This window comes from Lonchura striata, chromosome 11, assembly GCF_050655825.1.
Source record: "Lonchura striata isolate lonStrDom1 chromosome 11, ASM5065582v1, whole genome shotgun sequence".
Taxonomy (NCBI): domain Eukaryota; kingdom Metazoa; phylum Chordata; class Aves; order Passeriformes; family Estrildidae; genus Lonchura; species Lonchura striata.
Window position 1 is genome coordinate 2,457,104 of NC_140713.1, and position 24,668 is coordinate 2,481,771.

General features: G+C 46.0%; 1 protein-coding gene and 1 long non-coding RNA gene across 6 annotated transcripts in view; one reads left to right on the top strand and one right to left on the bottom strand.

Moving 5' to 3' along the window:
* The window catches only part of BEAN1 (brain expressed associated with NEDD4 1), a 58,884-nt gene extending 35,422 nt beyond the window's left edge, over positions 1 to 23,462 (top strand). For 3 of the 5 annotated variants that reach the window (XM_021534733.3, XM_085589359.1, XM_085589358.1), the window contains exons 3-5: positions 8,077 to 8,268; positions 12,119 to 12,260; positions 22,720 to 23,462. In XM_021534733.3, the coding sequence (XP_021390408.2) occupies positions 8,077 to 8,268; positions 12,119 to 12,260; positions 22,720 to 22,972 (587 nt within the window). In that variant the 3' untranslated portion in view covers positions 22,973 to 23,462. Of the gene's footprint in view, positions 1 to 8,076; positions 8,269 to 12,118; positions 12,261 to 12,694; positions 12,899 to 21,684; positions 21,746 to 22,719 lie in introns of those variants that run through there. The other 2 variants (XM_085589361.1, XM_085589360.1) reach the window with 2 other exon arrangements.
* Positions 5,947 to 8,083, bottom strand: LOC146766342 (uncharacterized). Its single transcript, XR_014957785.1, has 3 exons — positions 7,772 to 8,083; positions 6,313 to 6,411; positions 5,947 to 6,020 (listed from the first exon to the last, which is right to left on the bottom strand). It is a non-coding gene; the product is annotated as an uncharacterized LOC146766342 (long non-coding RNA).
* Positions 23,463 to 24,668: the final 1,206 nt, after the last annotated feature.

The following is a 24,668-nucleotide window of genomic DNA, read 5'->3' on the forward strand; positions in this document are numbered from 1 at the left end:
AACAGTTTGGAATACCTACAGCCTGGACTGTCAGCTGCCTGGAGAGGGAACCATGCAGCAAGCACAGCTGATTCTCAGGGATCTGTAAATCTCAGTCTTTCTCTGCTTGCCTTCTCTGTGGGGACAGCTCAGAGCCCTTCTGACTCCCAGCACACACAGAGCTGCTGGAGCTGATGTTCGTGGTAACTCTGCTGAAACAGGCCTTGAAGTGGGAACTGCGTTTCCTATTTTAATTATTCACATATACACACTGCAGTTTATATTGGAGGTGAATAAATGTTCTTTTCTAAAGGCTACACTTGGCTTAGGGGGAGTTTTTAGTAGGTTTTAAAGTCTTTCCCCTGCCACCTCAAATGAAAAGCAACCATCATTACATTATTTAGAGGAAGGGACTGTGTGGAGCCTGTAACAGGAGCTCTGTGTGCAAGGAGCAGAATGCTCTGCTGCCCCAGGAGACACCCCACAGCCTGTCAGCTCTCCCTGCCAGCTTTGCCAGCCCCTCGGGGTGAGTGTCCTCTGCTCTGCCAGCCTGGCTCAGCCCTGCTGGACACACTCAGGGCATGGTGAAGTGTGCATCAAACACCCCCAAACACTGCAGACATCAGGGAATGGCCCTGGGCCTGTGGCCAGTCCTGCACTCCCAGTGCCCAGTCCTTGCACCAAATGGGTGCTCTACAGTAGCAACAGGGATTTCCCCCCAAGCTTTTGAATAGTAATGTTTGAGTGTTTCATTTCCACAGATCTCTCTGTGTCCTTGTGTTTCAGTGGCTCCTTTAGCAACAAAGAACACAGGTGACTGAAATTGTCTCCAGAATCAATGTCTGACTTGCCACTATTGACACCCCTGCATCTGTCTAAGCAGACATCCTAGTCCTGTTCAGATGAAATCTGAAGGAATTAAATAATTTCTTAATGGTATGAGAAGACCCCTTGATTTATGCAGGCAGATACTGCTGGAGCTTTCACAGATACAAATGATGATGTAAATCACACTAGAGGCTTTATGTACTCTGCAAACCATCACCATAACTCATGTGAGAGTGCAGAACACCACTGCAAACCATTTTAATGATTTTCATGTCACCTTGAAAGGAAGGCCAAGATAGATCACATGTGATACCACCTCCTAAAGGAAGATCCTGGGATCCCAGTGTTTGTTAACAAGTTTCTATCTCAGCATCATGTTCCTTGCACAACTCCCTGGATCAGTATTTCAGTCATCATTATTTTCTAAGCAATCAGTCATTCCTCTATGTGCCTTTTCAGTAGATTATTCTTACTGAAGACTGGCAAGGAATCTGGAAAAAGAAACAGGATTAATTTTGATAAGAAAAGCCCTAAACAAGAAACAGCACAAGGACACAAGCACTGTAGGAGGAGTGTTGGGGTTGTGTAGAGAAGGTGGATCTGGTTCCTGAAGCTCAGTTCAGCCTCAACATTTAGTTGCAGATGGATCTTCATTATAGAGCTTTGAACCCTGTGAGGAGGGTAAGGATTGCTAAAGATGACTAATAGAGCCAGCAGAACAATTCATTGAAACACCAGGAAAATACAAAACTCCATCATTTAAACAGTCATAAATGTGAGCCAGTTTAATAATTATCAGAAGTGGAGAACTGATTTGGAGATTCATAAATGCATATAGTGCACAAGTCAGGTGCTCACTAGTTGTGACTGAGCTGGCAAGAATTTCATCATTCCTTCCCATTTTCTCTGTGGAGGTTGTGAGAAAAGTTTGTAAGGAAAGGAACTTCTCTGTGGAAGGGTTTGGATTTTTGGTTTGGGGTTGTTTTTTTGTTGCCCCAATATAGATTATGTTTCCTACCTGGGTTCCATGTCCCATAAGCTGCCACATGCCCTCTTTAAGTTACATTAAATACATTAAAGTTCAGACAGAGCTCAGCCTCCTAAGGATAAGACATGAGACATCCAGATCACTGTTCAAGTAGACTGATAAGGCAAAATATAAAATAATTTTCCCATTTTTTCAAACTTTAAAAATATTACTATATTGCGGCATCTTTTTCCAAAGTTTTATACGAGAATGTTGTGTGCCAAAAAACCTGGAGTTTCCCACAATTAAAAAAACAATTATAGGGTTTGCCCTATTCAAGTCACTACCAAGCTAGTTTGGATCTGAGCTTATGAAGGTAACCTTACTTTAATGGATAAAAAAGAATTCTCATCACACCTATTTCCAAGCCCCAATACAGAGTTTCTGAGAAAAGTAATAGCTTTGGGTCCTGCTTATAAAACTGTATTAGTTCCAAGTTGTTTGAATATGAGAAAATAGGGGGAAAATATTCCTTGTCCATCAGAAAGTGGGCTGTTATATTTGTGGAGTGATTTGTTTCCCTGCAGTGGTGTTTATCATGTTGATAAAAGAGACCATGGATCTGAAAATGGGAAGATTTTTCCTGTTAATTTGAAACAGCACCTATACAAGCTGCTGTGACATCAACATAATACCCTAAAGCCACAGCAGCTGAAAAGATTTATTTCCTGAGCCCTTCTGCAGCCACATTCTCTTTGCTTCTGACATTCTCAATTTGCAGGCTGCTGGTGATCCAATCTTCCTCATTCTGGCTCTATAATAAGGATGTCAATGCAAGAAGAGAGAAAGTCATTATCAGATAGGCATAATACAGGATGAAAAGCAGAGTTTGCTGTTTCAGGGGAGAGGCCACCCTGTCTGCCTTGGAGGAGCTCCTCAAGGTTATGGGCAGCTTTTGTACCTGGAAGGATGTCCCACATTCAGATAAAACTGAGCCATCCCTAGCACAGTCTCAGGTCTGAATAAGGTTTTCATTTTTTACTATTAATCAGTGAAAAGTTGTAATTCTGATTAGAAGGTATGTATACAGTAAAAAAGTTCAAAGATTCTTTGAACTGCAGAGAGTGGCAGAGAAACTGAGTGTGAATTCACAGGTGCTGCCTGGTTAATGGCATTTGTGGGGGCTTGGATTATGCTGAGGTATCTCCCACAGCAGCAATGAACAGGCAAGGTTAGTCAACCACTTGTATAGGAAAATTTACCTCAAATTTAGAAATAATAATGAAGATCATCTGCTTGGGAGACTGTTAACATGTCATTGGTACAACTGACAGGAAAAAAAATTTATTCATTGACTTTGTCAAATAACTGCTAAGTGTCAATTCCAGCAGACAAGAGGATAAGAGGTAAAAGTTCAAAGCATTCCCTATAGAGTTATTATTGAATATCCATTGTATCTTAAGAGGCAGTTTAATTTTCTCTGTGGAAAGCAGAAAAGCCTGAAAAACTGAACTGTGTTTTAGAGAACCAAACATGCTCCTGGGCCTTCTGAACTGAAAATTCCTTTTCCCGTACTATTTGTCTGGCTGGTGTAAAACTGCTTTATAGAGAGGACATTTCCCAGACTCTTCTGGTCATCCACTCATTTCTTGACTTTTCTATAAGAGAATAAGAGAAATACAAAAGGACAAATAGCCTGCCCTGTTCTGAGCATCCTCACTGCTTTCTTTTAGTCCCATAAGCAGATGACACCCTGGCATTTATCAAGCCTAATTGAAGTTTCAGCCTTCCTCAGGATCCAGTGGAACCTGAATCCAATAGAGACATTTCTTTTTAGTTAATTTAAGGTTCAACTCGTGTGGGCCCTTGGATTCAATGTGTGAGTAACATCCCTCTCCCACTGTCTGCAGGGATGCTCCTGTGATCCAAACCCTTTCCCAAATTTCTTTTTTCTTTTACACCTCTCTTACTCCTTTCCTGTGCCACACAAACAAGCAGTGCAGTTTCTTCTGTTTTCCAGAGATTTATTTCTCAGGGCAGCAGCAAGGGCAGGGTCCAGCTGGTCAGTCTTGGCCAGACTAAATCATCTTCAAACAGGAACTGTTTATAAAGGCAGAATCAACAAAATCATGGATCATTATACTGATTTTGTGTATCTGCTCTTTCCTGACATCTATCACTCACCTTCCCTGGATAAAGAGACTGCATAATCCAAGGGACTGAGAAAGGAAGGATATCAGAAATATGCATTAAGTTGATTTGGTGCTTGAAATGCTTTGCTGCAATCATTTGAAGACCAAAGGATTACAGAGGGTGCTGTGCACAATCCTAAACTGACTTTACCACTGCTCCTTCCCAGCCCTGTACCCTGTGTCAGTGCAGTGCCTTTAAGGGTGCTGGGAGGTGCTGGATCACCATCCCAAACAGTTTAACTGACCAGGGGGTACAAGGAACACTCCTATTCTGTCCATGGGCTTCAGCTCTAGTTCAGCAAGGCAGCACCAAGCCCTCCCTGCCCTCAGGAGGGAGAATCCCAGGCTGGCAGGGATGAAGAAGTGGATGATTCTAGACACAAAATCTTTCCAGAACAAGACACCAGCACTCCTTCAGGAGCTGGTCATGCACTTTTCAGCCTGGGAAACAAAACCACTCCATGTCTCATCCTCATCAGTCATAACATGAATTATCATCTTTATTAAGATGATACATTGGAAACCAGGGGAAGAGAAGCAGGATCCAGCTCTAAAATCATCTCAAAGCCCATCAGTTCCAGAGGCCATTGCAGCCTCACTAGAGCTGATGTGCCTTCAGGACAAAAGGAAACAGAACAAGACCCCATCACCACCACCAAACTCAGCTCAGTGTGGAGAGAAGAGACTCATTTGTGTGGAGATGCTTCCCTTCTCTCTCCTCTGAGGTACAAGCAGGTGAAAGGCACTGAGGAAGGGAGAAGCCACTCCTAATAAAGGGCTGCATGTTGGGTGAGCCAAGCTCCCAGGACACGTCTGCACATTGCACCCTGCCAAGCTCTGACCCAGCTGAAACTTCCCCGTTACTTATGGCCAAGTTAGAGAGGGGTCAGTGTCCCTTCAAGTCAGCTTAGCAGGACTGAGAAAGAACAATATGCACCCAAAAAGTCAGGTTGTTCTACACCTCCTTCAGTTACTTTCCAATTGGTTTGTTGAGATGCAGGAGCACTGAGTAAAGTAATATATAGTGATATTTAAGGGATTTTTCAAAATGCTAATTTATTGTGTGACACTGAATGGACAGTCCAGGAATTCTGTACTGGTGCTCACTCTAAAGTCAGTGTTCTGCCAGCCCTATGCCAGTTGTGTACAGTAGCACATAGCTCCTATCATGGATAAAAGCCATGGTGTGTACATCCAACATAATTCATATTTAGAGGATTAGATATAAAATATTCATATTTATGCATATATTGTTTATAAATTGCAGTTTCATGGGAATTGATACAATATACCTCAAAACAAAAGTGATAACACTCTGTTAGTAGTGTATTTATGGGCTTCACATATATTTGCAGATACTTCTATTCTGAAGGAAAACCATAGCATTTTTTACTTGGAGAAATGCATAGTTTATCAAAAGAAGATGGTTTTGGATAAGAGAAGAAAAATTACAATGTGTTTTTTGCCAAAAGTAATATAAACATCTCTTTTCACCCCCCCCCCCCCAAAAAAAAAAAAAAGAATTCAAACTCAAAGGATTTATATCAACGCAGCATCTCATTTAGCTGTTGTTTGTCACAGTAGTAAGTCAGTAGTAAAGTCTGGAGGATCAGACTTGCAGTATCAAACTGAAAGAGGTGCCAGAGGAGAAGTTTATTATTACATTTTGTGTTAGGAGCTGGGCTAAGGGGACTCATTAATTTCTTTGAATAAAAGCAATGTTGCACTATAACTTGTCTGTATGAGGGACTTGGTTCAGTTAGATTAAAAGCATTAAAAAACCAGAAAGATTCACACTGGTGAGAAACAATAGATAAAACAGACAGGACTTGAGACAGCCAAGGAAGCCCTGAGAACGTGTGGATAAATGGGGTGTCTTGAACTAAACCACACCACCTCAATACCAGTGCAGGACAGTATTGTATGTTTGAAGTCATTTGAAGCTGTAAACTTCTATAAAATGAAACAGGTCCAAATATCAATGCTCACACTGGGTAGCACCACAGGAATCTCCCAAATAGTCAGAGTGTAGATATTCCAGATGGCTTCCACAACTGGAAAAAATAAGATAAATCTCCTAAGCCAGGCCCTTCCTGTTTAGAGGATCGTTCCAAATTTGTCCCAAGTTTTTAAAGATCTGAAAGCACTCACTGCAGCCTCCTTCCTCCCCACTTGACAGCAGTTATCACCAATTCCATTTCATTGCTATTTAATATTAAATTGATGACCACAAGCCTGACAGTGTGTGGGGCAACCTCACACCCCAGGCTCACATTCTCATCATGCTGACAATGAAGTTGGTTCTTCTTTTACCTTTAAAGTCAGCCAAAATTACCAATAACTTACCTGCCACTATTTCCAGTTCAGGTGTTAATCCCTGCAGCCAGGATTTAAACTGCCACTGCTGTGATATTTGCATCTCTCAGAGGCAGAAATTTCAAAAATCTGAAAAAACAAGGCCATGGAAAGCCAGTGAAGGTGTGTTGGACACCTTACCAACAGAGATAGCTAAAAAAATGTATAAATGAGAAACATAATTCAAATTTTGTACAGTTTTGGGAATTTGAGTTCTAGCACAAAGGCCTTATTCCCTGAACATATCCTATACCCAAAACTTCTTTGCACTGAGTATTAAGTAGTACATTTGTCCATAACCTTTGATTTAACACTACAGCATCAGATCAATTCTCAGAAAATTCAGTCTTGGTTTTTGGCACAAGATACTTGGTAAAAGCTCAGCACATTTCTTGGCTGTCTATCCTAAATGCCTATAAAGATCCTCAGCTAACAGTCAAGTGCTTCCAGAAAATTAACAATACTTCTCCTCCTGCCAATTCCCCTGCTGTCATGTGTCTGTTTCTAGCTGGTTCTCTCAGTCTCAAGCACTGGCCGATGACAGCATACATTGGCTTGGAGCCATTCTCCTCTTTCTAAACTTATTGTGACTGCAAAACATCGAGAGGTGTCTCCCAAAGGAAAAGAGCAAACCTTACTGAGAACTCTCTGATAACATCCATCCTTGTAAACAGCACTGCACTTCCTAAAAAACACACACTCACTCCACAGAATACTCAAAAGAGAAAATTTTGTTATCCCTGATTTCATCAGGAAATAAATTCTGTATCTGTACATCTGGCACATAGCCAGATAAAAAAATACATCCAGGCTAGATTTGACAGCCAGGCTTGGTATATGACATCTCCAGCAATTTTTCTGCATCAATAAATTTTTTGTTTACTGATGCTGAGCAGCTAATGGGAGGTTTTTTTCTTTTTTTAGGAGGTGAAAGGGGGTTTCTATCTGCTAAAATCCTGAATCATTTTTCCCATAATTACTTTGATTTACCTTCCCCCCATTAGCACTGCAATTCCCCATAAATACTTCTCTGGACGATTAATTCCCATGCTATCAGTTGTTTCTCTAAGGGAATGTTATTGTTTAATCTTTGATACTGTCTCTGTGGCTTGTCTCAAAAGCATCTTTGACTTGGCAATAAATTACTGTAGTTATTCTCCTTTAAGAAGATTTATTATTGAACACAAATAATACATTTAAAGATTCTTTTTTTTTTTTTTTTTTAACCAGATAAAGCAGTTGCAACGAAGCAATCCCACTCTGGATGAGTCTCTTCCCGCACTACAAATTGGTTTCTTGGGATGCTGACTCCCCTCACAAACCAAAGCAAGCTGTGTGTCACAAAAACAAGCTCCCGTGGCTCACTCTTGCCCAAAACTTTCTCTGCAAAACCTTGGAGCCTTCTTACACCCCTGACAACAGGCAATTCCTCTGTTCTCTTGCAGCTCACCTTTTGGAATTTCCACTTTGCTCCTTGTGTACTTCAGTTCTTTCAGCATCAGTCAGTTCACGGTACAAGGAATCTTGGCAGGATGAAGCCACTAGAATTACGGTGATGCAGCACTGGCTCCAGCGGGATATTCCCAATAAACAGGGCAGCCACTGCCCGCGTCCCCGCTGGAGCCAGCTCCTGGCAGCCCCAGGAATCAGGGAATGCCGGGGATGTCCCCAGAGCAGGGGTCGGTGCCGTGGCTGTGTGTGAGGCTCTGTGACAAGTGACACATTTCTCCTCTCTCTCTCTCATTCTTCGCACAGCAATTGCCTCGAACCAGAGCAGCGCTTCCAGCGCCTTCCCGAGCCGCGGGGAGCGCGGCGGTGACAGCAGCCTGCTGGTGTCCCCGCTGCTGGTGGCGGGGGTGGTGATCGGGCTGGTGCTGCTGCTGTCCTGCGCCACCATCCTGGTGGGCAGCCTGCGCAGGGACAGCCGCGCCGGCCCGGCCGCTGCGGGTGAGGGAGCGGGGCCGGGAGCGGGAGCGGGGCCGGGAGCGGGAGCGGGGCCGGGAGCGGGAGCGGGAGCGGGGCCGGGAGCGGGGCCGGGAGCGGGAGCGGGGCCGGGAGCGGGAACGGGAGCGGGAGCGGGGCCGGGAGCGGGAGCGGGGCCGGGAGCGGGAGCGGGGCCGGGAGCGGGAGCGGGAACGGGAGCGGGAGCGGGGCCGGGAGCGGGAGCGGGGCCGGGAGCGGGAGCGGGGCCGGGAGCGGGAGCGGGAGCGGGGCCGGGAGCGGGGCCGGGAGCGGGAGCGGGGCCGGGAGCGGGAACGGGAGCGGGAGCGGGGCCGGGAGCGGGAGCGGGGCCGGGAGCGGGAACGGGAGCGGGGCCGGGAGCGGGGCCGGGAGCGGGGCCGGGAGCGGGCAGCGGGAGCGGGGCCGGGAGCGGGAGCGGGAACGGGAGCGGGGCCGGGAGCGGGGCCGGGAGCGGGAACGGGAGCGGGCAGCGGGAGCGGGAGCGGGGCCGGGAGCGGGCAGCGGGAGCGGGGCCGGGAGCGGGGCCGGGAGCGGGAGCGGGGCCGGGAGCGGGAACGGGGCCGGGAGCGGGAGCGGGAGCGGGGCCGGGAGCGGGCAGCGGGAGCGGGGCCGGGAGCGGGCAGCGGGAGCGGGGCCGGGAGCGGGAGCGGGGCCGGGAGCGGGAACGGGAGCGGGCAGCGGGAGCGGGAGCGGGGCCGGGAGCGGGCAGCGGGAGCCGGGCCGGGAGCGGGCAGCGGGAGCGGGAGCGGGGCCGGGAGCGGGCAGCGGGAGCGGGAGCGGGGCCGGGAGCGGGAGCGGGGCCGGGAGCGGGAACGGGAGCGGGCAGCGGGAGCGGGAGCGGGGCCGGGAGCGGGCAGCGGGAGCGGGGCCGGGAGCGGGAGCGGGGCCGGGAGCGGGAACGGGGCCGGGAGCGGGAGCGGGGCCGGGAGCGGGAGCGGGGCCGGGAGCGGGGCCGGGAGCAGGGCCGGGAGCGGGGCCGGGAGCGGGAGCGGGGCCGGGAGCGGGAGCGGGGCCGGGAGCGGGAACGGGAGCGGGAGCGGGGCCGGGAGCGGGAGCGGGGCCGGGAGCGGGAACGGGAGCGGGGCCGGGAGCGGGAGCGGGGCCGGGAGCGGGAGCGGGAGCGGGGCCGGGAGCGGGGACGGGAGCGGGAACGGGGCCGGGAGCGGGAGCGGGGCCGGGAGCGGGAACGGGGCCGGGAGCGGGAGCGGGGCCGGGAGCGGGAGCGGGGCCGGGAGCGGGGCCGGGAGCGGGAGCGGGGCCGGGAGCGGGAGCGGGCAGCGGGGCCGGGAGCAGGGTCGGGAGCGGGAGCGGGAGCGCCGGGAGCGGGGCCGGGAGCGGGAGCGGGGCCGGGAGCGGGAACGGGGCCGGGAGCGGGAGCGGGAGCGGGGCCGGGAGCGGGGCCGGGAGCGGGAGCGGGCAGCGGGGCCGGGAGCGGGGCCGGGAGCAGAGAGCAGGGTCGGGAGCGGGAGCGGGGCCGGGAGCGGGAGCGGGCAGCGGGGCCGGGAGCGGGGCCGGGAGCAGGGTCGGGAGCGCCGGGAGCGGGGCCGGGAGCGGGGCCGGGAGCAGAGAGCAGGGTCGGGAGCGGGCAGCGGGGCCGGGAGCAGAGAGCAGGGTCGGGAGCGGGCAGCGGGGCCGGGAGCAGAGAGCAGGGTCGGGAGCGGGCAGCGGGGCCGGGAGCAGGGCCGGGAGCGCCGGGAGCGGGGCCGGGAGCGGGAGCGGGGCCGGGAGCAGAGAGCAGGGTCGGGAGCGGGCAGCGGGGTCGGGAGCGCCGGGAGCCGGGCCGGGCGGCGCAGCGGAACCGCCCGGGCTCGGGCAGGCACGGGAAATGAGCTTAAACAAGGGCATCAGTCAGGCAGCCTGGCACGGTATTGGCAGCTCTGTGCTGGCTTCCCACCCAGATAATGGTTAACAGAACTCGGCCAGTGCTGGCAGCACCTCCCGAACAGCTCGTTTCCCTCGGTGTGGGATAAGATTTATTCTCTGTTGCATTCTCACATCCCTCTATAGCCTCGGTGCAGCATTTGCTGCAATTTCTATTTCTTGGAAAGGCAGAGCTGGTCTCATTTCAGCCAAGTGCACCAGCCTACAACAATCACTGCTGTTTGCCTGAGGGCAAAAGTGAATATCTGCCTGGAAACAGAACAACAGGGCGCCCAAATATCATTAAATTTTCACCGTCATTAACGGTGTCATTGATGACATCCGTGTCACCACAGCCATCATCGTTAAGAGACTCAAAAAGGTGCCAATTCCTACCTCCTAACCAAAATAAAACCCGTGAAACAAAACCAACACATAACAAAAAACCTTAATTTGGGAATATCAGGGAGTTAATTTTAGAGTAGTGTTTCCAGCCCTTTGGGCTCTGCTATGTCAAGGAAATGACAGAAGATTATTTCTATTTAAGGGAAAGAACAGTTTTAAAAGTTACTGTGTAATTCTTCAGACAGTAAACTTCCAATGACAAATGGTGGAGCATCAACAACCACATCCACTGTGGGCAAGGTCCTCTACCTGCAGCTTGTTATGGATGCAGTTCTGTGCATATCATTGAAGGTGTTTTTATTCATATACAAAAGCCAATAATAATGAGCCACATAAAAATGCATTGGCTTAAATCTTGTTTTCACTGAGGTAAATCAAGTATCCATTGAAGTCAACTGAACTTCATTTAGTTATTTGGACCAGGAATTTTTATGTCTAAACTAAACAAATCTCCTAGGATCAGTTTGTCCCCTTAGAGCAAGGAATAATTTCTTTTTTGGCTTTTCCAGAAATATTTATCCAGATAAGTTAACAATGTCTATATTTTGGGAATAAAAATTAGAGTCCAAAAGAATTGAAATGCAAACTCCCATGGCAACCTTCAGAGGGAAAAATAAAAACAAAATCCAGAAAGTTAATGTCTACTATTACAGTAATACCAATTTTCCTAATTTTCAGCAGCTACACTGAGGATTAAATAGTTAAACCCAAACTGGAGTTACTGTTTGACCCAATATTTTGGTATGATAAACTACTGACCATTAAGCTTTAATCAGTGTGTTTAAATCTACTACTCTGATAATTTAATCTCCTTGAAAAAGCCTAGAGCCAGACAAAACCAGGAAAATTTTCGAAGTCCTTGTTCAATATAACAATGCTAGAGAAATGGAAAAGAAAAGCATATTTGGGGAGATACTCAAAAGAATAATCCTAAACTGAATTGTGCCACATTATGTTACATGGACGCACACATACGCTAATTATCCTCCAACACAGAAAATAGCACTGAACTCTCAGGTATTTGTGGAGCTGGGAAGCTCTTGCATAGAAGCATTAAGAAATCCCTGGAGCAGGCAGCAGGGTGATTTTTTCTGTGCTACTTTCCACCTTTCCCCATTTTTGTCAGTGTTTATTGAGATCAATGTTTTCTCAGCAATTAAACCCCTGCCCCTCCTTTTACACCCCTCCCAGAATGGACAAACTTCCCATGGATGCAACTGCTGGAATTGCAGTTACCCCACAAACATCTGAGGCTGCACATGGTAGAACCCACTCTCCTTTTCAGCTTTTGAGGCCCAAGAAAGGCTTTGGAACTTCCAGCTGCGTTGTAGGACAGCACTAAAGGCACAGACCCTGTGCCACGGCCTGAAACACCACAGCTCATCTACAGATGGGCTTTGTTTATTCTTAAAGAAATAAGAATTCCCATAAAAAGTGATTGCTCCAAAATACCCACAACTCCTTTGCCTCAAAAAGGGTTGGTTTTCTGATTTGTGGCAGAGTTATAAATGAGTGACAGAGGATCCAGCACGGAGGGGAAGAGCAGCCAATATAAATTCTTGTTTTGCAGCTCCAGATGGTTTCTCCCACGGCGGCTCCTCCACAGAGCTGAGATCCACCTGCAGCGAGGAGTTCCCCCCTGCCTGTGATTTTGACTCCTACCTGGATATACTTTCTCAGGTGAACATCATGTATCCTGATCCACCTCCATGGTAAGTACTTGCCTGACATTCTCAGGGTTACAGTCCTGCACTGGCAAAGCCTGCTACAAAAATTCAGCTCACACAAACTCTGAGTACAGACAGACCTTGTCTAGCTTGAGTGTAAGTTCAAGTTTTCCTTAGCAGAATACAGTTTTACTAAATAAAGGTGTGGACAGAAATTCTCATTCAGTGATATTCTCATTAAAATTTATCATAGTGATGATATACTAATGAAACACACAAGTAGAATTACTTAAAAACATCTTTCCTTGAAAGAAATGCATTTACAAGTCAAAGTTTCAAAGTCAAAAATGCATACTTCTCCCAAGAATTTCCAAGTTACATTTATTATTGACCTTGAGAGTGTTCAGATCAGAGGAAACAGAAAAACAAAATTCCAGAAATTATACTGCAGCTCCTAAATGGTGTGCTCACATTCACAGGATACAGGAACAGCCTCTTGAGCCACAGGAGCTGCACTTTGGGCCATGGGCATCTCCTTTATGTGCCTCAGGCCCCTGAGGTCCAGAAATGAAGGAATTCACTTGCTCCCTCCAATGAACCAACAGAAATCATTTTAAGCAGAACATCACTTCAAGCTTTCTGTAGTGCTGTGTCTTACAATCAGTAAACAGAGGCTGAACATCCATGCCCCCCTTTCTTTTTCTTTTTTTATTTCCTTTTAAGAAGACTCTTTTTGAGTCAAAGCACTATAAGACCAGCCCTTTTCTGAGTGTGATATAGAGCAGCTCAGCACTATGAGCACACCAGACATGGATCTTTGCTTTGTTTATTCTAGGCGTGTTATACAAGCAGCAGTTATGTATTACCAACTCCCCAACTAATGGGCTTCTAGGGATTGTGTAAATATTTTAGCAGAAAGCTCCCATGTGAGAAATTACTCTGAGCCTGGCATCTAAATGTGTAGAATTTCATATAAATCCACTTAGGAATTTAGACTGGATTTTGGGCCCACACCTACGAGTCTTTACTAATAAAAGGCAACCAGCTGACACCTAAGCAAGACTCTGAGTGGGCAGCTGGCCAGATTCCTGAGAACAAACTGACAATATATTTCTTTAGCAGACAGATCATCAAAGATTAAACCAAAAGATGCTTCCATTTCAGTTTGAAACAGCCACAGAGAAGGTTTTTCCATTTCTATGGAGTTGTGTTTGAAGGAGATATGAGTGACACGGGACAGCACAGATTATCCACAGTTTGCAGTAAATTCTGCAGTGGCTCTGTGACAAGACTGGCAAGGGTTTATTGTGTCCTACCTGTTCTCAGAATATTCTGGGACACATAAAGGTGTCCAACCACTGCCACCTCCAGGTTCCCTGCTGGGCTGTGTCCCTGAGGATCCACTCTGGCCACACTGGACAATACTGCTCATCCCAGTAATTACAGCTCTGCATCACAGGTCTAAAGTAAAGATTATTGTGAAGGGTTTGGCTGTTTCCTCACTGCCATTGCAGTTAAATAATTTAGAAAAAGTAGCTTTGGCAAATCATCAAAATCTTAGTAAATTTTATATCTTAGCAACACAACTTGGGGAACTTCAAGGAAAGCAGATGGCTGAAAGCAAAGCTACATGGACACTTTCAAACTTGCTATTAATGCATTCTCCAGACCATTGCGATGGTTCAGAAAAGCACTGGGTGAGAGGCACTGTCTGAATTACTGCCTTATGTAAAGCCTGAAAGGTTCCTTTATATTCTCTTGAATGGCATAACACAGCCTGGAAGCAGAAACAAGACATGCCTGACCTTGTGCATTTAAAATATTAACTCCCTGGGATCGATCTCATTGCATAGGATAATATTTTGAAGAGTAGGTTTACTGAAACATAGCACTACCTAAATGAATGCAATTCCTCCTCCTAATTCCTGGAGGGCAAGATGTAATTTAAAGCTAAACTAGCATGGCCAAAAGCTAATAATGCAGCTGTGGCATCAGCAGAACAGAAATGAAGAGCAGCAAGGAAAGCAACTGCACTGGTAAATAACCCTTAAAAATCTTTGAAGTGAGAGAGTTCAGTGACTTAAAAGCAGTGGGTGCTGCCAGGATAATTTCCTTTATCCACCTGGTGCTTCAAGGCCACCTGCATTCCAGCGGCCAGACAGGACTGTGCAGCTGCTTACACCACTCCTGCCACACCACACTCCAGAAATGGTTTCAGGAGAAAGCACAACATCTTTATTTGGCCAAGGGGTGGTTAGTTAGGTTTTATAGCTGAGCTTTAAACAACAGAATTAGTGGAAAAGGGATTTAAGGGCAAGGCTGATGAAGCACAGAGTCAGTCCCCATGTCTGTGGCTGAGGGAGAGCTCCCTGTTCAGGCCTGCCCACTCCCAACTCTCCAGCTGGAAGTCAAATCACTGTTTATATAAAATACTATTTGTAGAAAAAATGTTGCTGGTAAATTAATCTATGAAAAATGCCTTAGGATATTAGTATTTGCTCTTTTCTCTGAATCACAATTTTCATTTGTGACTCAATGTGATTATCCCCACAGACACTTCAACTAACCCCTTTCTTGCGTTAGATTTAGAGGGATGCCAGGCATGGAATTTTGTCATTAGCCTGCTGTAGTTGCAGGGTGGTTACAGAGAAGACATTTGGTCAATTTGTTTTGACAGCCCAAAATATACAGTGCTGCTATCTATAAACATCCCTTTAGGACAGTTAATGGCCTTTTAATGAATCTCAGATCTGTGCTGGCATCTGTCACATTGATTTTACATGAGGTGTAGATGGGAAATACAAAGACAAAATACAGGGGATATGAACCAAAGAGGTTCAGAATATGAGGGGTTTGTATTTCAGAGCATATTTCTGATATGTACAGATACTTACAGCAGGGCTGGAAGTTAATGTTTCATATCTGTGTCACCAGACATGGCAAAGCTTTTGTTTCTAAGAAACTCAGTGTGAGAAAGATGATCCAAGTGATCTCCCAACAATTCTAAACCACAGAGTTCTAATCCCTCCAAATGAGCAAACTGAACACATCCAACCAAGACAGAAAAAAAGCACAATCTCCCTGCCACATCTTACCTATCATCAGGATCAATATGGCTTGGAAAGAAACACTGTAAATCCATTATCAGCCATTTTGTTCAATATCCACTGTGCTGGTGTGAGTGAAATCACACTGTTGGCACTGTGGGGATGAAACCTTTATTGACAGAAATCATGAGCTCATGTTCACTGTGCTGAGTTCTTTGTAACATGCACTTCTAGTGACCATTGCTAATTATCTCCTTACAAATATGTAATAAGAAAGCTGGTTAAAAATAAATTGAGCTCACATGTTTGAAATGGATTGAACTACAGTGCCAACCAAAGTCCAAGTAAATTAAAAGCTATTACATTTTCTTCAGGAGAGTCAGTAAAATATAAGCAATGAGGAGATTTCACAGCAGGAAAGGAATTTTATCAATTTCTCACCTTGTAGTCAGGGAAAGTGCATCTCACCCCACTGCATAAGTGCTTTTTCACTCCTTAGTGATTGGATATTAATGGCATGTACAGAGCTTTAGGCAACCAAGATGATTGCCTTTTGCATCTGAGACTCATGAGTGTCTGACACAGAACATCCCTGAGGAATGACTGCTCAGGAGAATGCAGGGATTCACCTGAAGGAGTGGTTTCAATGGAAGCCACAGAAATCCTCTCCAAACTTCACACTGAACGTTCCCCACAGGGCACACAAAGATAAAAACCATTCAGCCCCCTCTATCCCAGCATTCATATTAAATCACATTATGTGAGGGTTTGTCTATGGGCTCACTCTTCCTCAGCTGGTCACCCTGCCTAATCTACACAGGATCTGTTCTATAGAAAATTGTCTTATTTAGTCTTGATAAATCCCAATATTCTCAATAACCAGTTCAGCCTGCATTGTTTAAATGGGCAAATCAATTTAAAAATTACTCTAAAATGGCAAAAGGAAATGCTCCTGTCTTAAAGTCAGACACTAATTTCCCTTTAAATATATATTTTAAAAAGCCTACTAAAGGGACTTTCTTTTTTAAGATATTATTTTCCATCCCCCACTTCTGTGGATCCAAGTTAGCCGAGCCAGCCTCATGGATTTTCTTGAAAGGCAGAATTAGGCTTGCAGGGAACTGACATAACATTTTACTATATACATTGTGCTGTATTCCTTTGCTAAGGCTGTTTTCCTGACTGCAAACCAGGTGAGGAGCTTTTGCCACATTACAGTGACAGCTGGCAAAGCATGAGATGGACATTTGGGTTTAAGTTCAGCTCTTACTTCCATACCCCCACTGAGATTTTCAGTCAGTAAGGTAAAAAATGCTACTGGAAATATGACGGGTTTATTTTTCCATTAGATAGCATGACATGAGCTAAAACTCTCAACTCTTTTAACTCCAAATTCCAAACACTCTAAAGCCCCCCCGCTTCACATCCCAGTGCTGTTCCTCATCTGTATCAGGGACAGAAACAATTCCTAATTATTTTGGCAAACTTCTTATTTCAAGCTTAACTTTGTTTACAGCTGTTTTATAAGCATTTATTTCTGTGGCATTTCCACTCCTCTTTATTATCCACACCTTTCTCTTTTTCCTTGTCTTTGTAGTCAAAAATACTCTCACACCTCAGCTTGTGTGTTGGGAGGCTGAGGCACAAAATTCCCTTTGCTTTCTGTCATCACAAATATCTGTGGGGAGGCTGCACCTTCTACCAACCTCTCTTTACAGTTCCACTCTGGAGGTGCAAGTTATTGCTGCATAAAAACCTGTGAAGCAGTGAAAGCAGCAACCCCTGATGGAAGGGAAGCACCAAGGATTTCTAACCAGAAATCTACAGTGCCAGTCAAAGCAACCACAACTTAAAGCTATCAGATCTTTAATGAGTTCACTTAAAAAAAAAAGAGTATTTTTCTTTGATTTCCCGGTTGCATATTGCAGCCAGTATTTCCTTCACCTGCTCAGAATTCATTATTGAAATAATTAAAGCAAAGCCTTTTCTAAGAATATGATCCTAAAACTTGTCAAATGGAAAACTTCCTCAGACAGCAGCAGGTTCTGGTGACATGCAAGAATTGGTGGTGGTGTTCAGAATCCTGTTTGTAGATTAACTCCATGGCTTGGGAAGCTACAAATTTTTACTTAACTGATTCTTGTTATTCAATCAGTGCCCAGCATCTTTTACTGTATGATGGTTACAGAAATCCAGAGACCAAACACTGCTGAGGATCACGTAGTTCTTCCTGTGTATAAAATTAATGCCAGGCTGAATTGTATCATATGAAACCTTCATCCTAGAATGTCTTGTTTTATTTAAAACATTTATTTCAATCGTTTAAAGCTGCACAATTATGATGAAACACCATTATATTGGTTCCAAATGTTGTCTGATATATGCTTTCATGAAAACAGCTGACACTTAATTTCATTCTTCTTCAGGAATATTTATCCATCAAAGTCATAACTTCCTCAAGATTATCTTGACAGAGAGGGCAGAACGGAGATGCAGCCTTTTAGTGCTTATTGACACAAACAGTCCTATTATTGTTCTGAGGAACTGAAAATTCCAGAAGTAACTATGAACAGAAAAAAAGACAGAAAAACCTAAAATCCACCTTTCCTGTTTCTTCAATAGTTAAGTTAATCAAGCCCTAGATGTTTACTTGAACAACACCTTGGGTTACATTTTTTTACTATTTAAAAACATTAAAATAAATATGTATCTAAATGTGTATATAATTATTATCTCAAATGGAAAGTGTCAGGATCAAAAATAAACCTAGGAAAATGTCTTAGCTCATTACAATGTCATTAGAGAAGCACTTCTGTCAAAACTGATACATTTCCCCATGGTAATAATAAAACATCAAAGAAAATATGTATTCTAGGAAAACACACCTCAAAGGACACATAGACAGATTTCCAGGCTGCTCTCCTACAAAGCTGGCTGTGAGCAAATTGTGCCATCACAGAAGCAGAGTTCAGCATCATCTGCTCAACTGCCTACATGGGCATCAAACTCATCATTATATTTTTAATCTGAATCTTCTTGCAGAGAGTTACAGCACAATAGTTCTAATTTCAGGTTTTCTGGTAGGTAACCACATCATGGAAACATCCTTTGTGCTGTTTATTATCACAGCTCCAGCCTGCCAGCACACAGATGTTCCAGATTCAGGGGTTCTGTTTGCCTTTTTCAAAAGAACACAAAATGGAAACAGTGCAACAGGAGCAATTTTAGCAGAGTCAGAATGCACAACAAATGAACAAAGTGAGCCACAAGACATCTACTGCACAAAGAATTCTTCATTCCCAGCTCTGTCTTTTTTCACTTGTTGTTGTTTGCGTCTTAAAAAGTTCTGTCAGCAGAACCTCCTTCCTGCCCCAGAGAGGGGCTCCTAATTTATGAATGACAGCCAGTTAAAGAAGCTCTTTGGGATTTCCCTGGCAACAAACCCATCCTGATAGTTACTGCAATGAGACCCAACAAATTCACAAAGTCACTGCCCCTCCTGCCGTGCTCTGAGTCAGCAAGGTCATCTTAGAGAGCTGCTGCCAGTCTTGAGCACCATTCCCCTCCCTGCAGATCACATTTACCTGCAGTAGGATGCTTACAGACATCAGCCTTCCTTGCTTTTTCTAGGGAAATTATCCCTTAAAAACTCAATAGTGTGTCTAAACAGTGCAGGTGTTATAACAAAAACAAGGCCCAAACCCATGCAGACAGCAGCACATTTCATGGTCAGTAACCCCTCCCTTCTCACTACTGATACTGAACCTCCAGATAATACAAGTTTTAGAAAGCAGTGGATTAAAGTGGATTCACCACAAGTACTGCAGCCAAGGATGTTTTCAAGGCTGGTATCCACAAAATGCAGTGTAATGAGTTCCTGTGCTCCTTTATTTATGTTATGGTAGCACAAGACTTTCCAAAAGCATTTTCTTTCCTGTCTAAAGGGATTTTCCTGTGACTGCTGTAGTGAACTTCAAGCCTGAGCTACTCTTTACATGTCCAATATCTTCACAGTGACTCTGACAGATAAAATATAACTGTTGTGGTGGTTGTATAAAAGATGAACAAGTATTTTTGTTTTCCACTTCATGGTCCTGCATTTTCATTTGCAAAACATATATATATATATATATATATATATATATATATATATATATATATATGTAAATGTATATATAGAAACATATAAATACACCTATACACACATATATATATATGTACACACACACATCACACACCCCTTTGTGGGTATCACTCCCTTAGCAGCTCCTGAGGTTGCAATTTGATGATTTGTGAGCTGCAGCCTCAGACCTCCCCCCTTCCTCATTTCCACTTCCCTGGTGTTCCTGGTGCTCCCCACCTGAGCTGGGAGCATCCGACTGAGGCAGCCAAACCAGGAAAAATCTAGCCCACAAAAAACTCATGCATAAAATACAAAATAAAAAACCAAACCAAAACAAAGCTCCCAACCTCCCGCCTGCCACCATCCCCAGATCTTTTTGCCTTTTTAGATACAGATTGGGGATCAAGGTTTAGCTTTATTTTAAAGTAACAGTAAGGTTTTAGTCCAGCATCACTCGCTTCAATACTTGCTAATCATCTGCAAGAAATTCTTGCTATTGAAATTTTTTCTGAGTAATCCTTCAAATCTTTTGAGGAATGGTTTTCCAATCATCACCATACAGTGGATGCCTGTCCAACTTGGTGTTACTTCTTATAATACTTGCTTAGATTCTCTTAATAAAATAGATCTTGTAAAATCATATAAGTTTTCATATTGAAGTCTCCGTGAAGGAGAGACTGCAAAATAAAATTCATGCTCATAGAGTTGATAATGCATTATTTATCCTACAGGAATGCCTCTATAACAGCAGTCAGAAGGGACAACCCAAGTACTAAGGCTGTTAAACTTATGGGGGGGAGGGGGGGAAATCACAACTCAAAACAAAGAAAAACAAAAACCCCAAACAAAAAAAAGTACATTTAAAAAAACACAAAGCACTTGGAAACAGAGGAAAAATACAAAGTTGAAGTCTCTTTTTTGACCTTAATTCATGTCCATTCTGCCCTCACCAAAGAGTGTCAGGAATCTTATCTGCAGAAACAGAGCAGGAGCTGTTTGCAATGTCAGCTCTACAAGCAAAGATCCTATGCATAGAAAAGAAGTAGGAAATGAACATCAAGATCATAAACTGGTAATGAAAGACAAAAGGTATTAAAAAAAACCAAAACCCACAACTATTTGAATTACTTGTAATTCTCTCCGTGGCCACAACAATCTGTAGGCACAGCTGTGAAGCTGCCAAAAAGCTGTTTAATTGAAAATCTGGCATGTGTTTTTTACTACCTTACTCAATTTTTAAAATGTTATCTTAATTGCCAAAAATGAGAGGGAAGAACATTACTTCCTTTTGGGAAAAAAAAAGAAAATTATTTTTATTCATCATATGTATGAAGAATAAAATGCCCCAGCACAAATATATTGATATTTATAACTAAACACTAAAATGCCAACTCCTCAGTAGCATAACTCACAACTATTTACTTGACCCTTCAAAGTCTCCTTCCCAAGGGATCTTTTCCCTGTTTATCCCAGCCAGCAGTTCAGTTTTACAAATCTGAGCTGTGGTTCAGGAAAGGCATTTAATTAAAACCAAGGCAGAGGAATCATCTGCAGGTGATCAGGTAACAGCAGCAAGAAACATCTCCCACTGTGCCCAATTCTTCTTTGGGTCAGTGGCAGATTTCCCAGAAGAAGGAGACAGAGAAGCTTCTTCTCTTTTGTGTCTTGGCAAAAAGTTTCCACCTTGAAACTCCCATTGCTGTGGGCTTTTCTGAATGGAAACTTTTCCCCTGTGCTAACAGACCCATTGAGTGCTCTCTGTTAGCCTGATTAAGTCAGTCAAAACCTGAGGAGAGATTTTAAATACATTCACTGGGCTTTGGGTCAGCAAAATGTAAATTAAGTATAGATGCAGTTCATAGGAATCCTGCAAGAAGTGGCTTTTCATTACCCTCATGGAGATCAAGGAGAGTTGAGGACATCAGATCCTCAATCTCTGACGGAGGTCTAAGAACTTTTCAAACACTACCATGAATGTTTGAAAGCTTCAGTGTTCTCAGTAGAGGCTGGAGTGACATCTTTTCCACATGCTGTAAAAAAACCCAATTCTACTTCCTAACATGCTGGGACTTTTCTGAAATATCTAGCAGCCTATTCAGGGCTCAAGTCAGAACAAACTTGAGTTCTTAAATGTTATCTTCTCATTGGGAAATCAACATTTTCTAGTCTGAATTTAAAGCCATTGTCCTGATGAATATAAAAGTGAGATGAAGTGGAGGCAAAAATAAAAACACCCACAGATATTTGAGTTTAGTTATGTATCACTCTGATTTCACTTTCTTACCTCTCCCCTCCCCAGGAACCATTTCCATCACCCAGACTGGGATTTGGGACCTTGGTGTAGCCTGGCAGTAACACAGGTACAGGGGCACAGTGTGTGCCTGCAGTCTGCTGAGAAGACATATGCTCAGTATTCCAATTTTCAGGAAATATCCCAGATCTTAATTGCTCTGTAGTTAGTGTGGCTGAGGAAATAGGTTCTTAATTTGTCTGGCTCCAGCAGAAACATTTTTCAGGTTAACTCAGTAGACAAAGGGTTTTTTGTTTTGGTTTTTCTGTTGTTTGTTTGTTTTTAATGGGAAACATTTCCTTCTTCAGAATTGGAGTTTAAGTGATGTTGCAATGGTTAAACAGCAGCCACAAAGCAGGTCTAACATTTAACATCATGATACGGTGACTCTTCAGGCCTCTGTGCCAGGGAGCACAGAGCAGAGTGAGGAAGGAGCAGTTTCCCTGGCTCAGCCTGGTGGCACAGACAGAACCACGGAGCCTGGGTGCCCCCGAGCTGGCTCCACATGGAAACCCCCAGTCCACCTGCCCTATTCCTGCTCTTTGGGAACACGATGGGCACCGTGCCCAGTCCCAGAGTGACCAGCCCCAGTGTGTCCAGGTAATCCAGCACAGCCCCTGGCAGCACTCGCCTCCCACCCAGGGCTGCTGGCTGAGCTCCGGAGCCTGCAGCCAGCACAGCACAGATGGCATCTGCTGGAGAGTCCATCACGAGCTCTCCGTGCCTCCTTTCACAACTGAAGCAGCAGCACCACTTCCTTTCCCCCGGGTTTTTCTATCCTGGCTCTTGCAGGCAGGGGAGAGCAGGAATGAGCCCTGGCTGCACGGTACTTAGGGTGACTGTGCCTCTCTGGATTATCTCTGGGTGGTTTTAAATGCTATATTCTTGAGTTTCTGACATGGCAGGGTCAGCAAGGATGTGGGCTGAGGAACAAAACACCAGACACTCGTTTTCTTCTCACTTTACTTGCCTCTGCTATGTTGAAGTAATGTATTGTGGCTTTTTTTCCCAGGAATTTATTGAATATTTCTTTTTTTCTTTCAGCTATGACGAATGCGTGGGGCCAGGAGCAACACAAATATATATTCCCACAGATGATCCCCCCCCATATTCCCTTACGGACCCTTGCCAAAGAAATGAAATACCCAGAAATACCTGTATCAGGCAGGAAGAGGAAGCAGCCTCCGGGACTGCAGATGCTGCAGTGAGGCTGCAGGGCTTGCAGCAGCCCAGCTCGGCGCTGGCAGTGATCTCGCAGTGCGGGGGCTGCTCCGCCCTGCGGGACAGCGGCGTGTGAGCACAGCTCCAGCGGGAACACGGGGCATGGAACACGCTCCCGCTGCCAGCAGAGCCCAGATCACCGCAATGCAGGCGGCTCTTTCCTTCAATTCTTCTGAAGAACTCAGACCAATGGAAGAAGAAAACTTCTGGAAGTTTTACCAAATTTATATCTTTGAACAGGGGTACAATGGGATTTTTCTTTTTACAGTGACTTTGGCAAGTTTACCTGAATTTCTCTGTTTGTGTTTCAAAGTGTTCCATGGCATCACACAGCATAAAAAAGCAGCAGAGACAAGCAGTGCAGCTGACCTTTCTGAAGCATTGCAGAACCCATTGAAATCAGCCACTATTATGAGGATAAATGTTATGCAGTCAAGCCTACTTGTTGATTTTACAAAACTTCGCATGTTTTAGAACAGAAGGAAAAAGAAGAGGCTTTTGTTGTCATTGTAGGTGTCACTAGTACAGCTCATTCAGTGTATTGACAACAAAGCATTTTTAAGTAACTCTTTGGCTGTGTGTTTCAGTAGGCAAAGCACTACTACAGAAATTATTATTATCAGTGCCATGTAGAAGCAAAAGAAAATAATAATAATAATTTAATATTCACATTATTCCTTTGGAACCAGGCTTTCCAGGTCACAGCAAAGCCTGTTGCAAGTCTTCCTCAAACAAAACCATCCACAAGTGGCAGAGAGGTGGCCGTGGGTCCCCACAGTGCAGCTGGCTACAGCGGCTGGAGCTGCAGCACGGCTGTGCACTGGAGCTGCAGCACGGCAGTGCACTGGAGCTGCAGCACGGCTGTGCGCTGGAGCTGCAGCACGGCAGTGCACTGGAGCTGCAGCACGGCCATGCACTGGAGCTGCAGCATGGCTGCGCACTGGAGCTGCAGCACGGCTGTGCACTGGAGCTGCAGCACGGCTGTGAGCTGGAGCTGCAGCACGGCTGTGCGCTGGAGTTGCAGCACGGCTGTGAGCTGGAGCTGCAGCAGGGCCATGCACTGGAGCTGCAGCACGGCTGTGAGCTGGAGCTGCAGCACGGCTGTGCGCTGGAGTTGCAGCACGGCTGTGCGCTGGAGTTGCAGCACGGCTGTAAGCTGGAGTTGCAGCACGGCTGTAAGCTGGAGCTGCAGCACGGCTGTGCGCTGGAGTTGCAGCATGGCCGTGAGCTGGAGCTGCGTGTCCTTCACGTCCTGCGCGCCCTGCACCAAGGGAAGGCCCAGCAGTGCCAGGGGATGCTGCAGCCGGGTCGCACCCACGGCTGCATTTCCTGCACAATGCAGTCTCCTTTCCCGCGGGGCTGGGCACAGGGACAGCCTCGGGAGCCTCGGAGCGTTCCCAGTTCGGAGGCGGGAGCAGGAGAAGGGACCCGGCGAGCGGCCCGGGGCGCGGGATGGGAGCCCGCGGGTGCCGGGCGCGGTGCGGGGCGCCGGGAGCCCGGCTCGGGCACGGCCGGACCAGCGGCGCTCGTCCCCGGGCCGGCCGCGGCTGCTGCGCTGACCGCGGAGCCTCCCGGCCCCGGCCCGGGAGGAGACCGAGTGTGGCGCCGAGGGGGCCCGCAGCGGGCCTGGGGCAGGGCAGGGCAGCGGGGACCCAGCCCCTCGGGGGCACCCCCGGCTCCTCCTCCCCTCCCGGGAGCCGCAGCTCCCAGGGCTGGATCCGCCTTTGAAAGAGAACGCATCCCCCGAGCTTCTGCTGCTCCCCTCGAGCTGG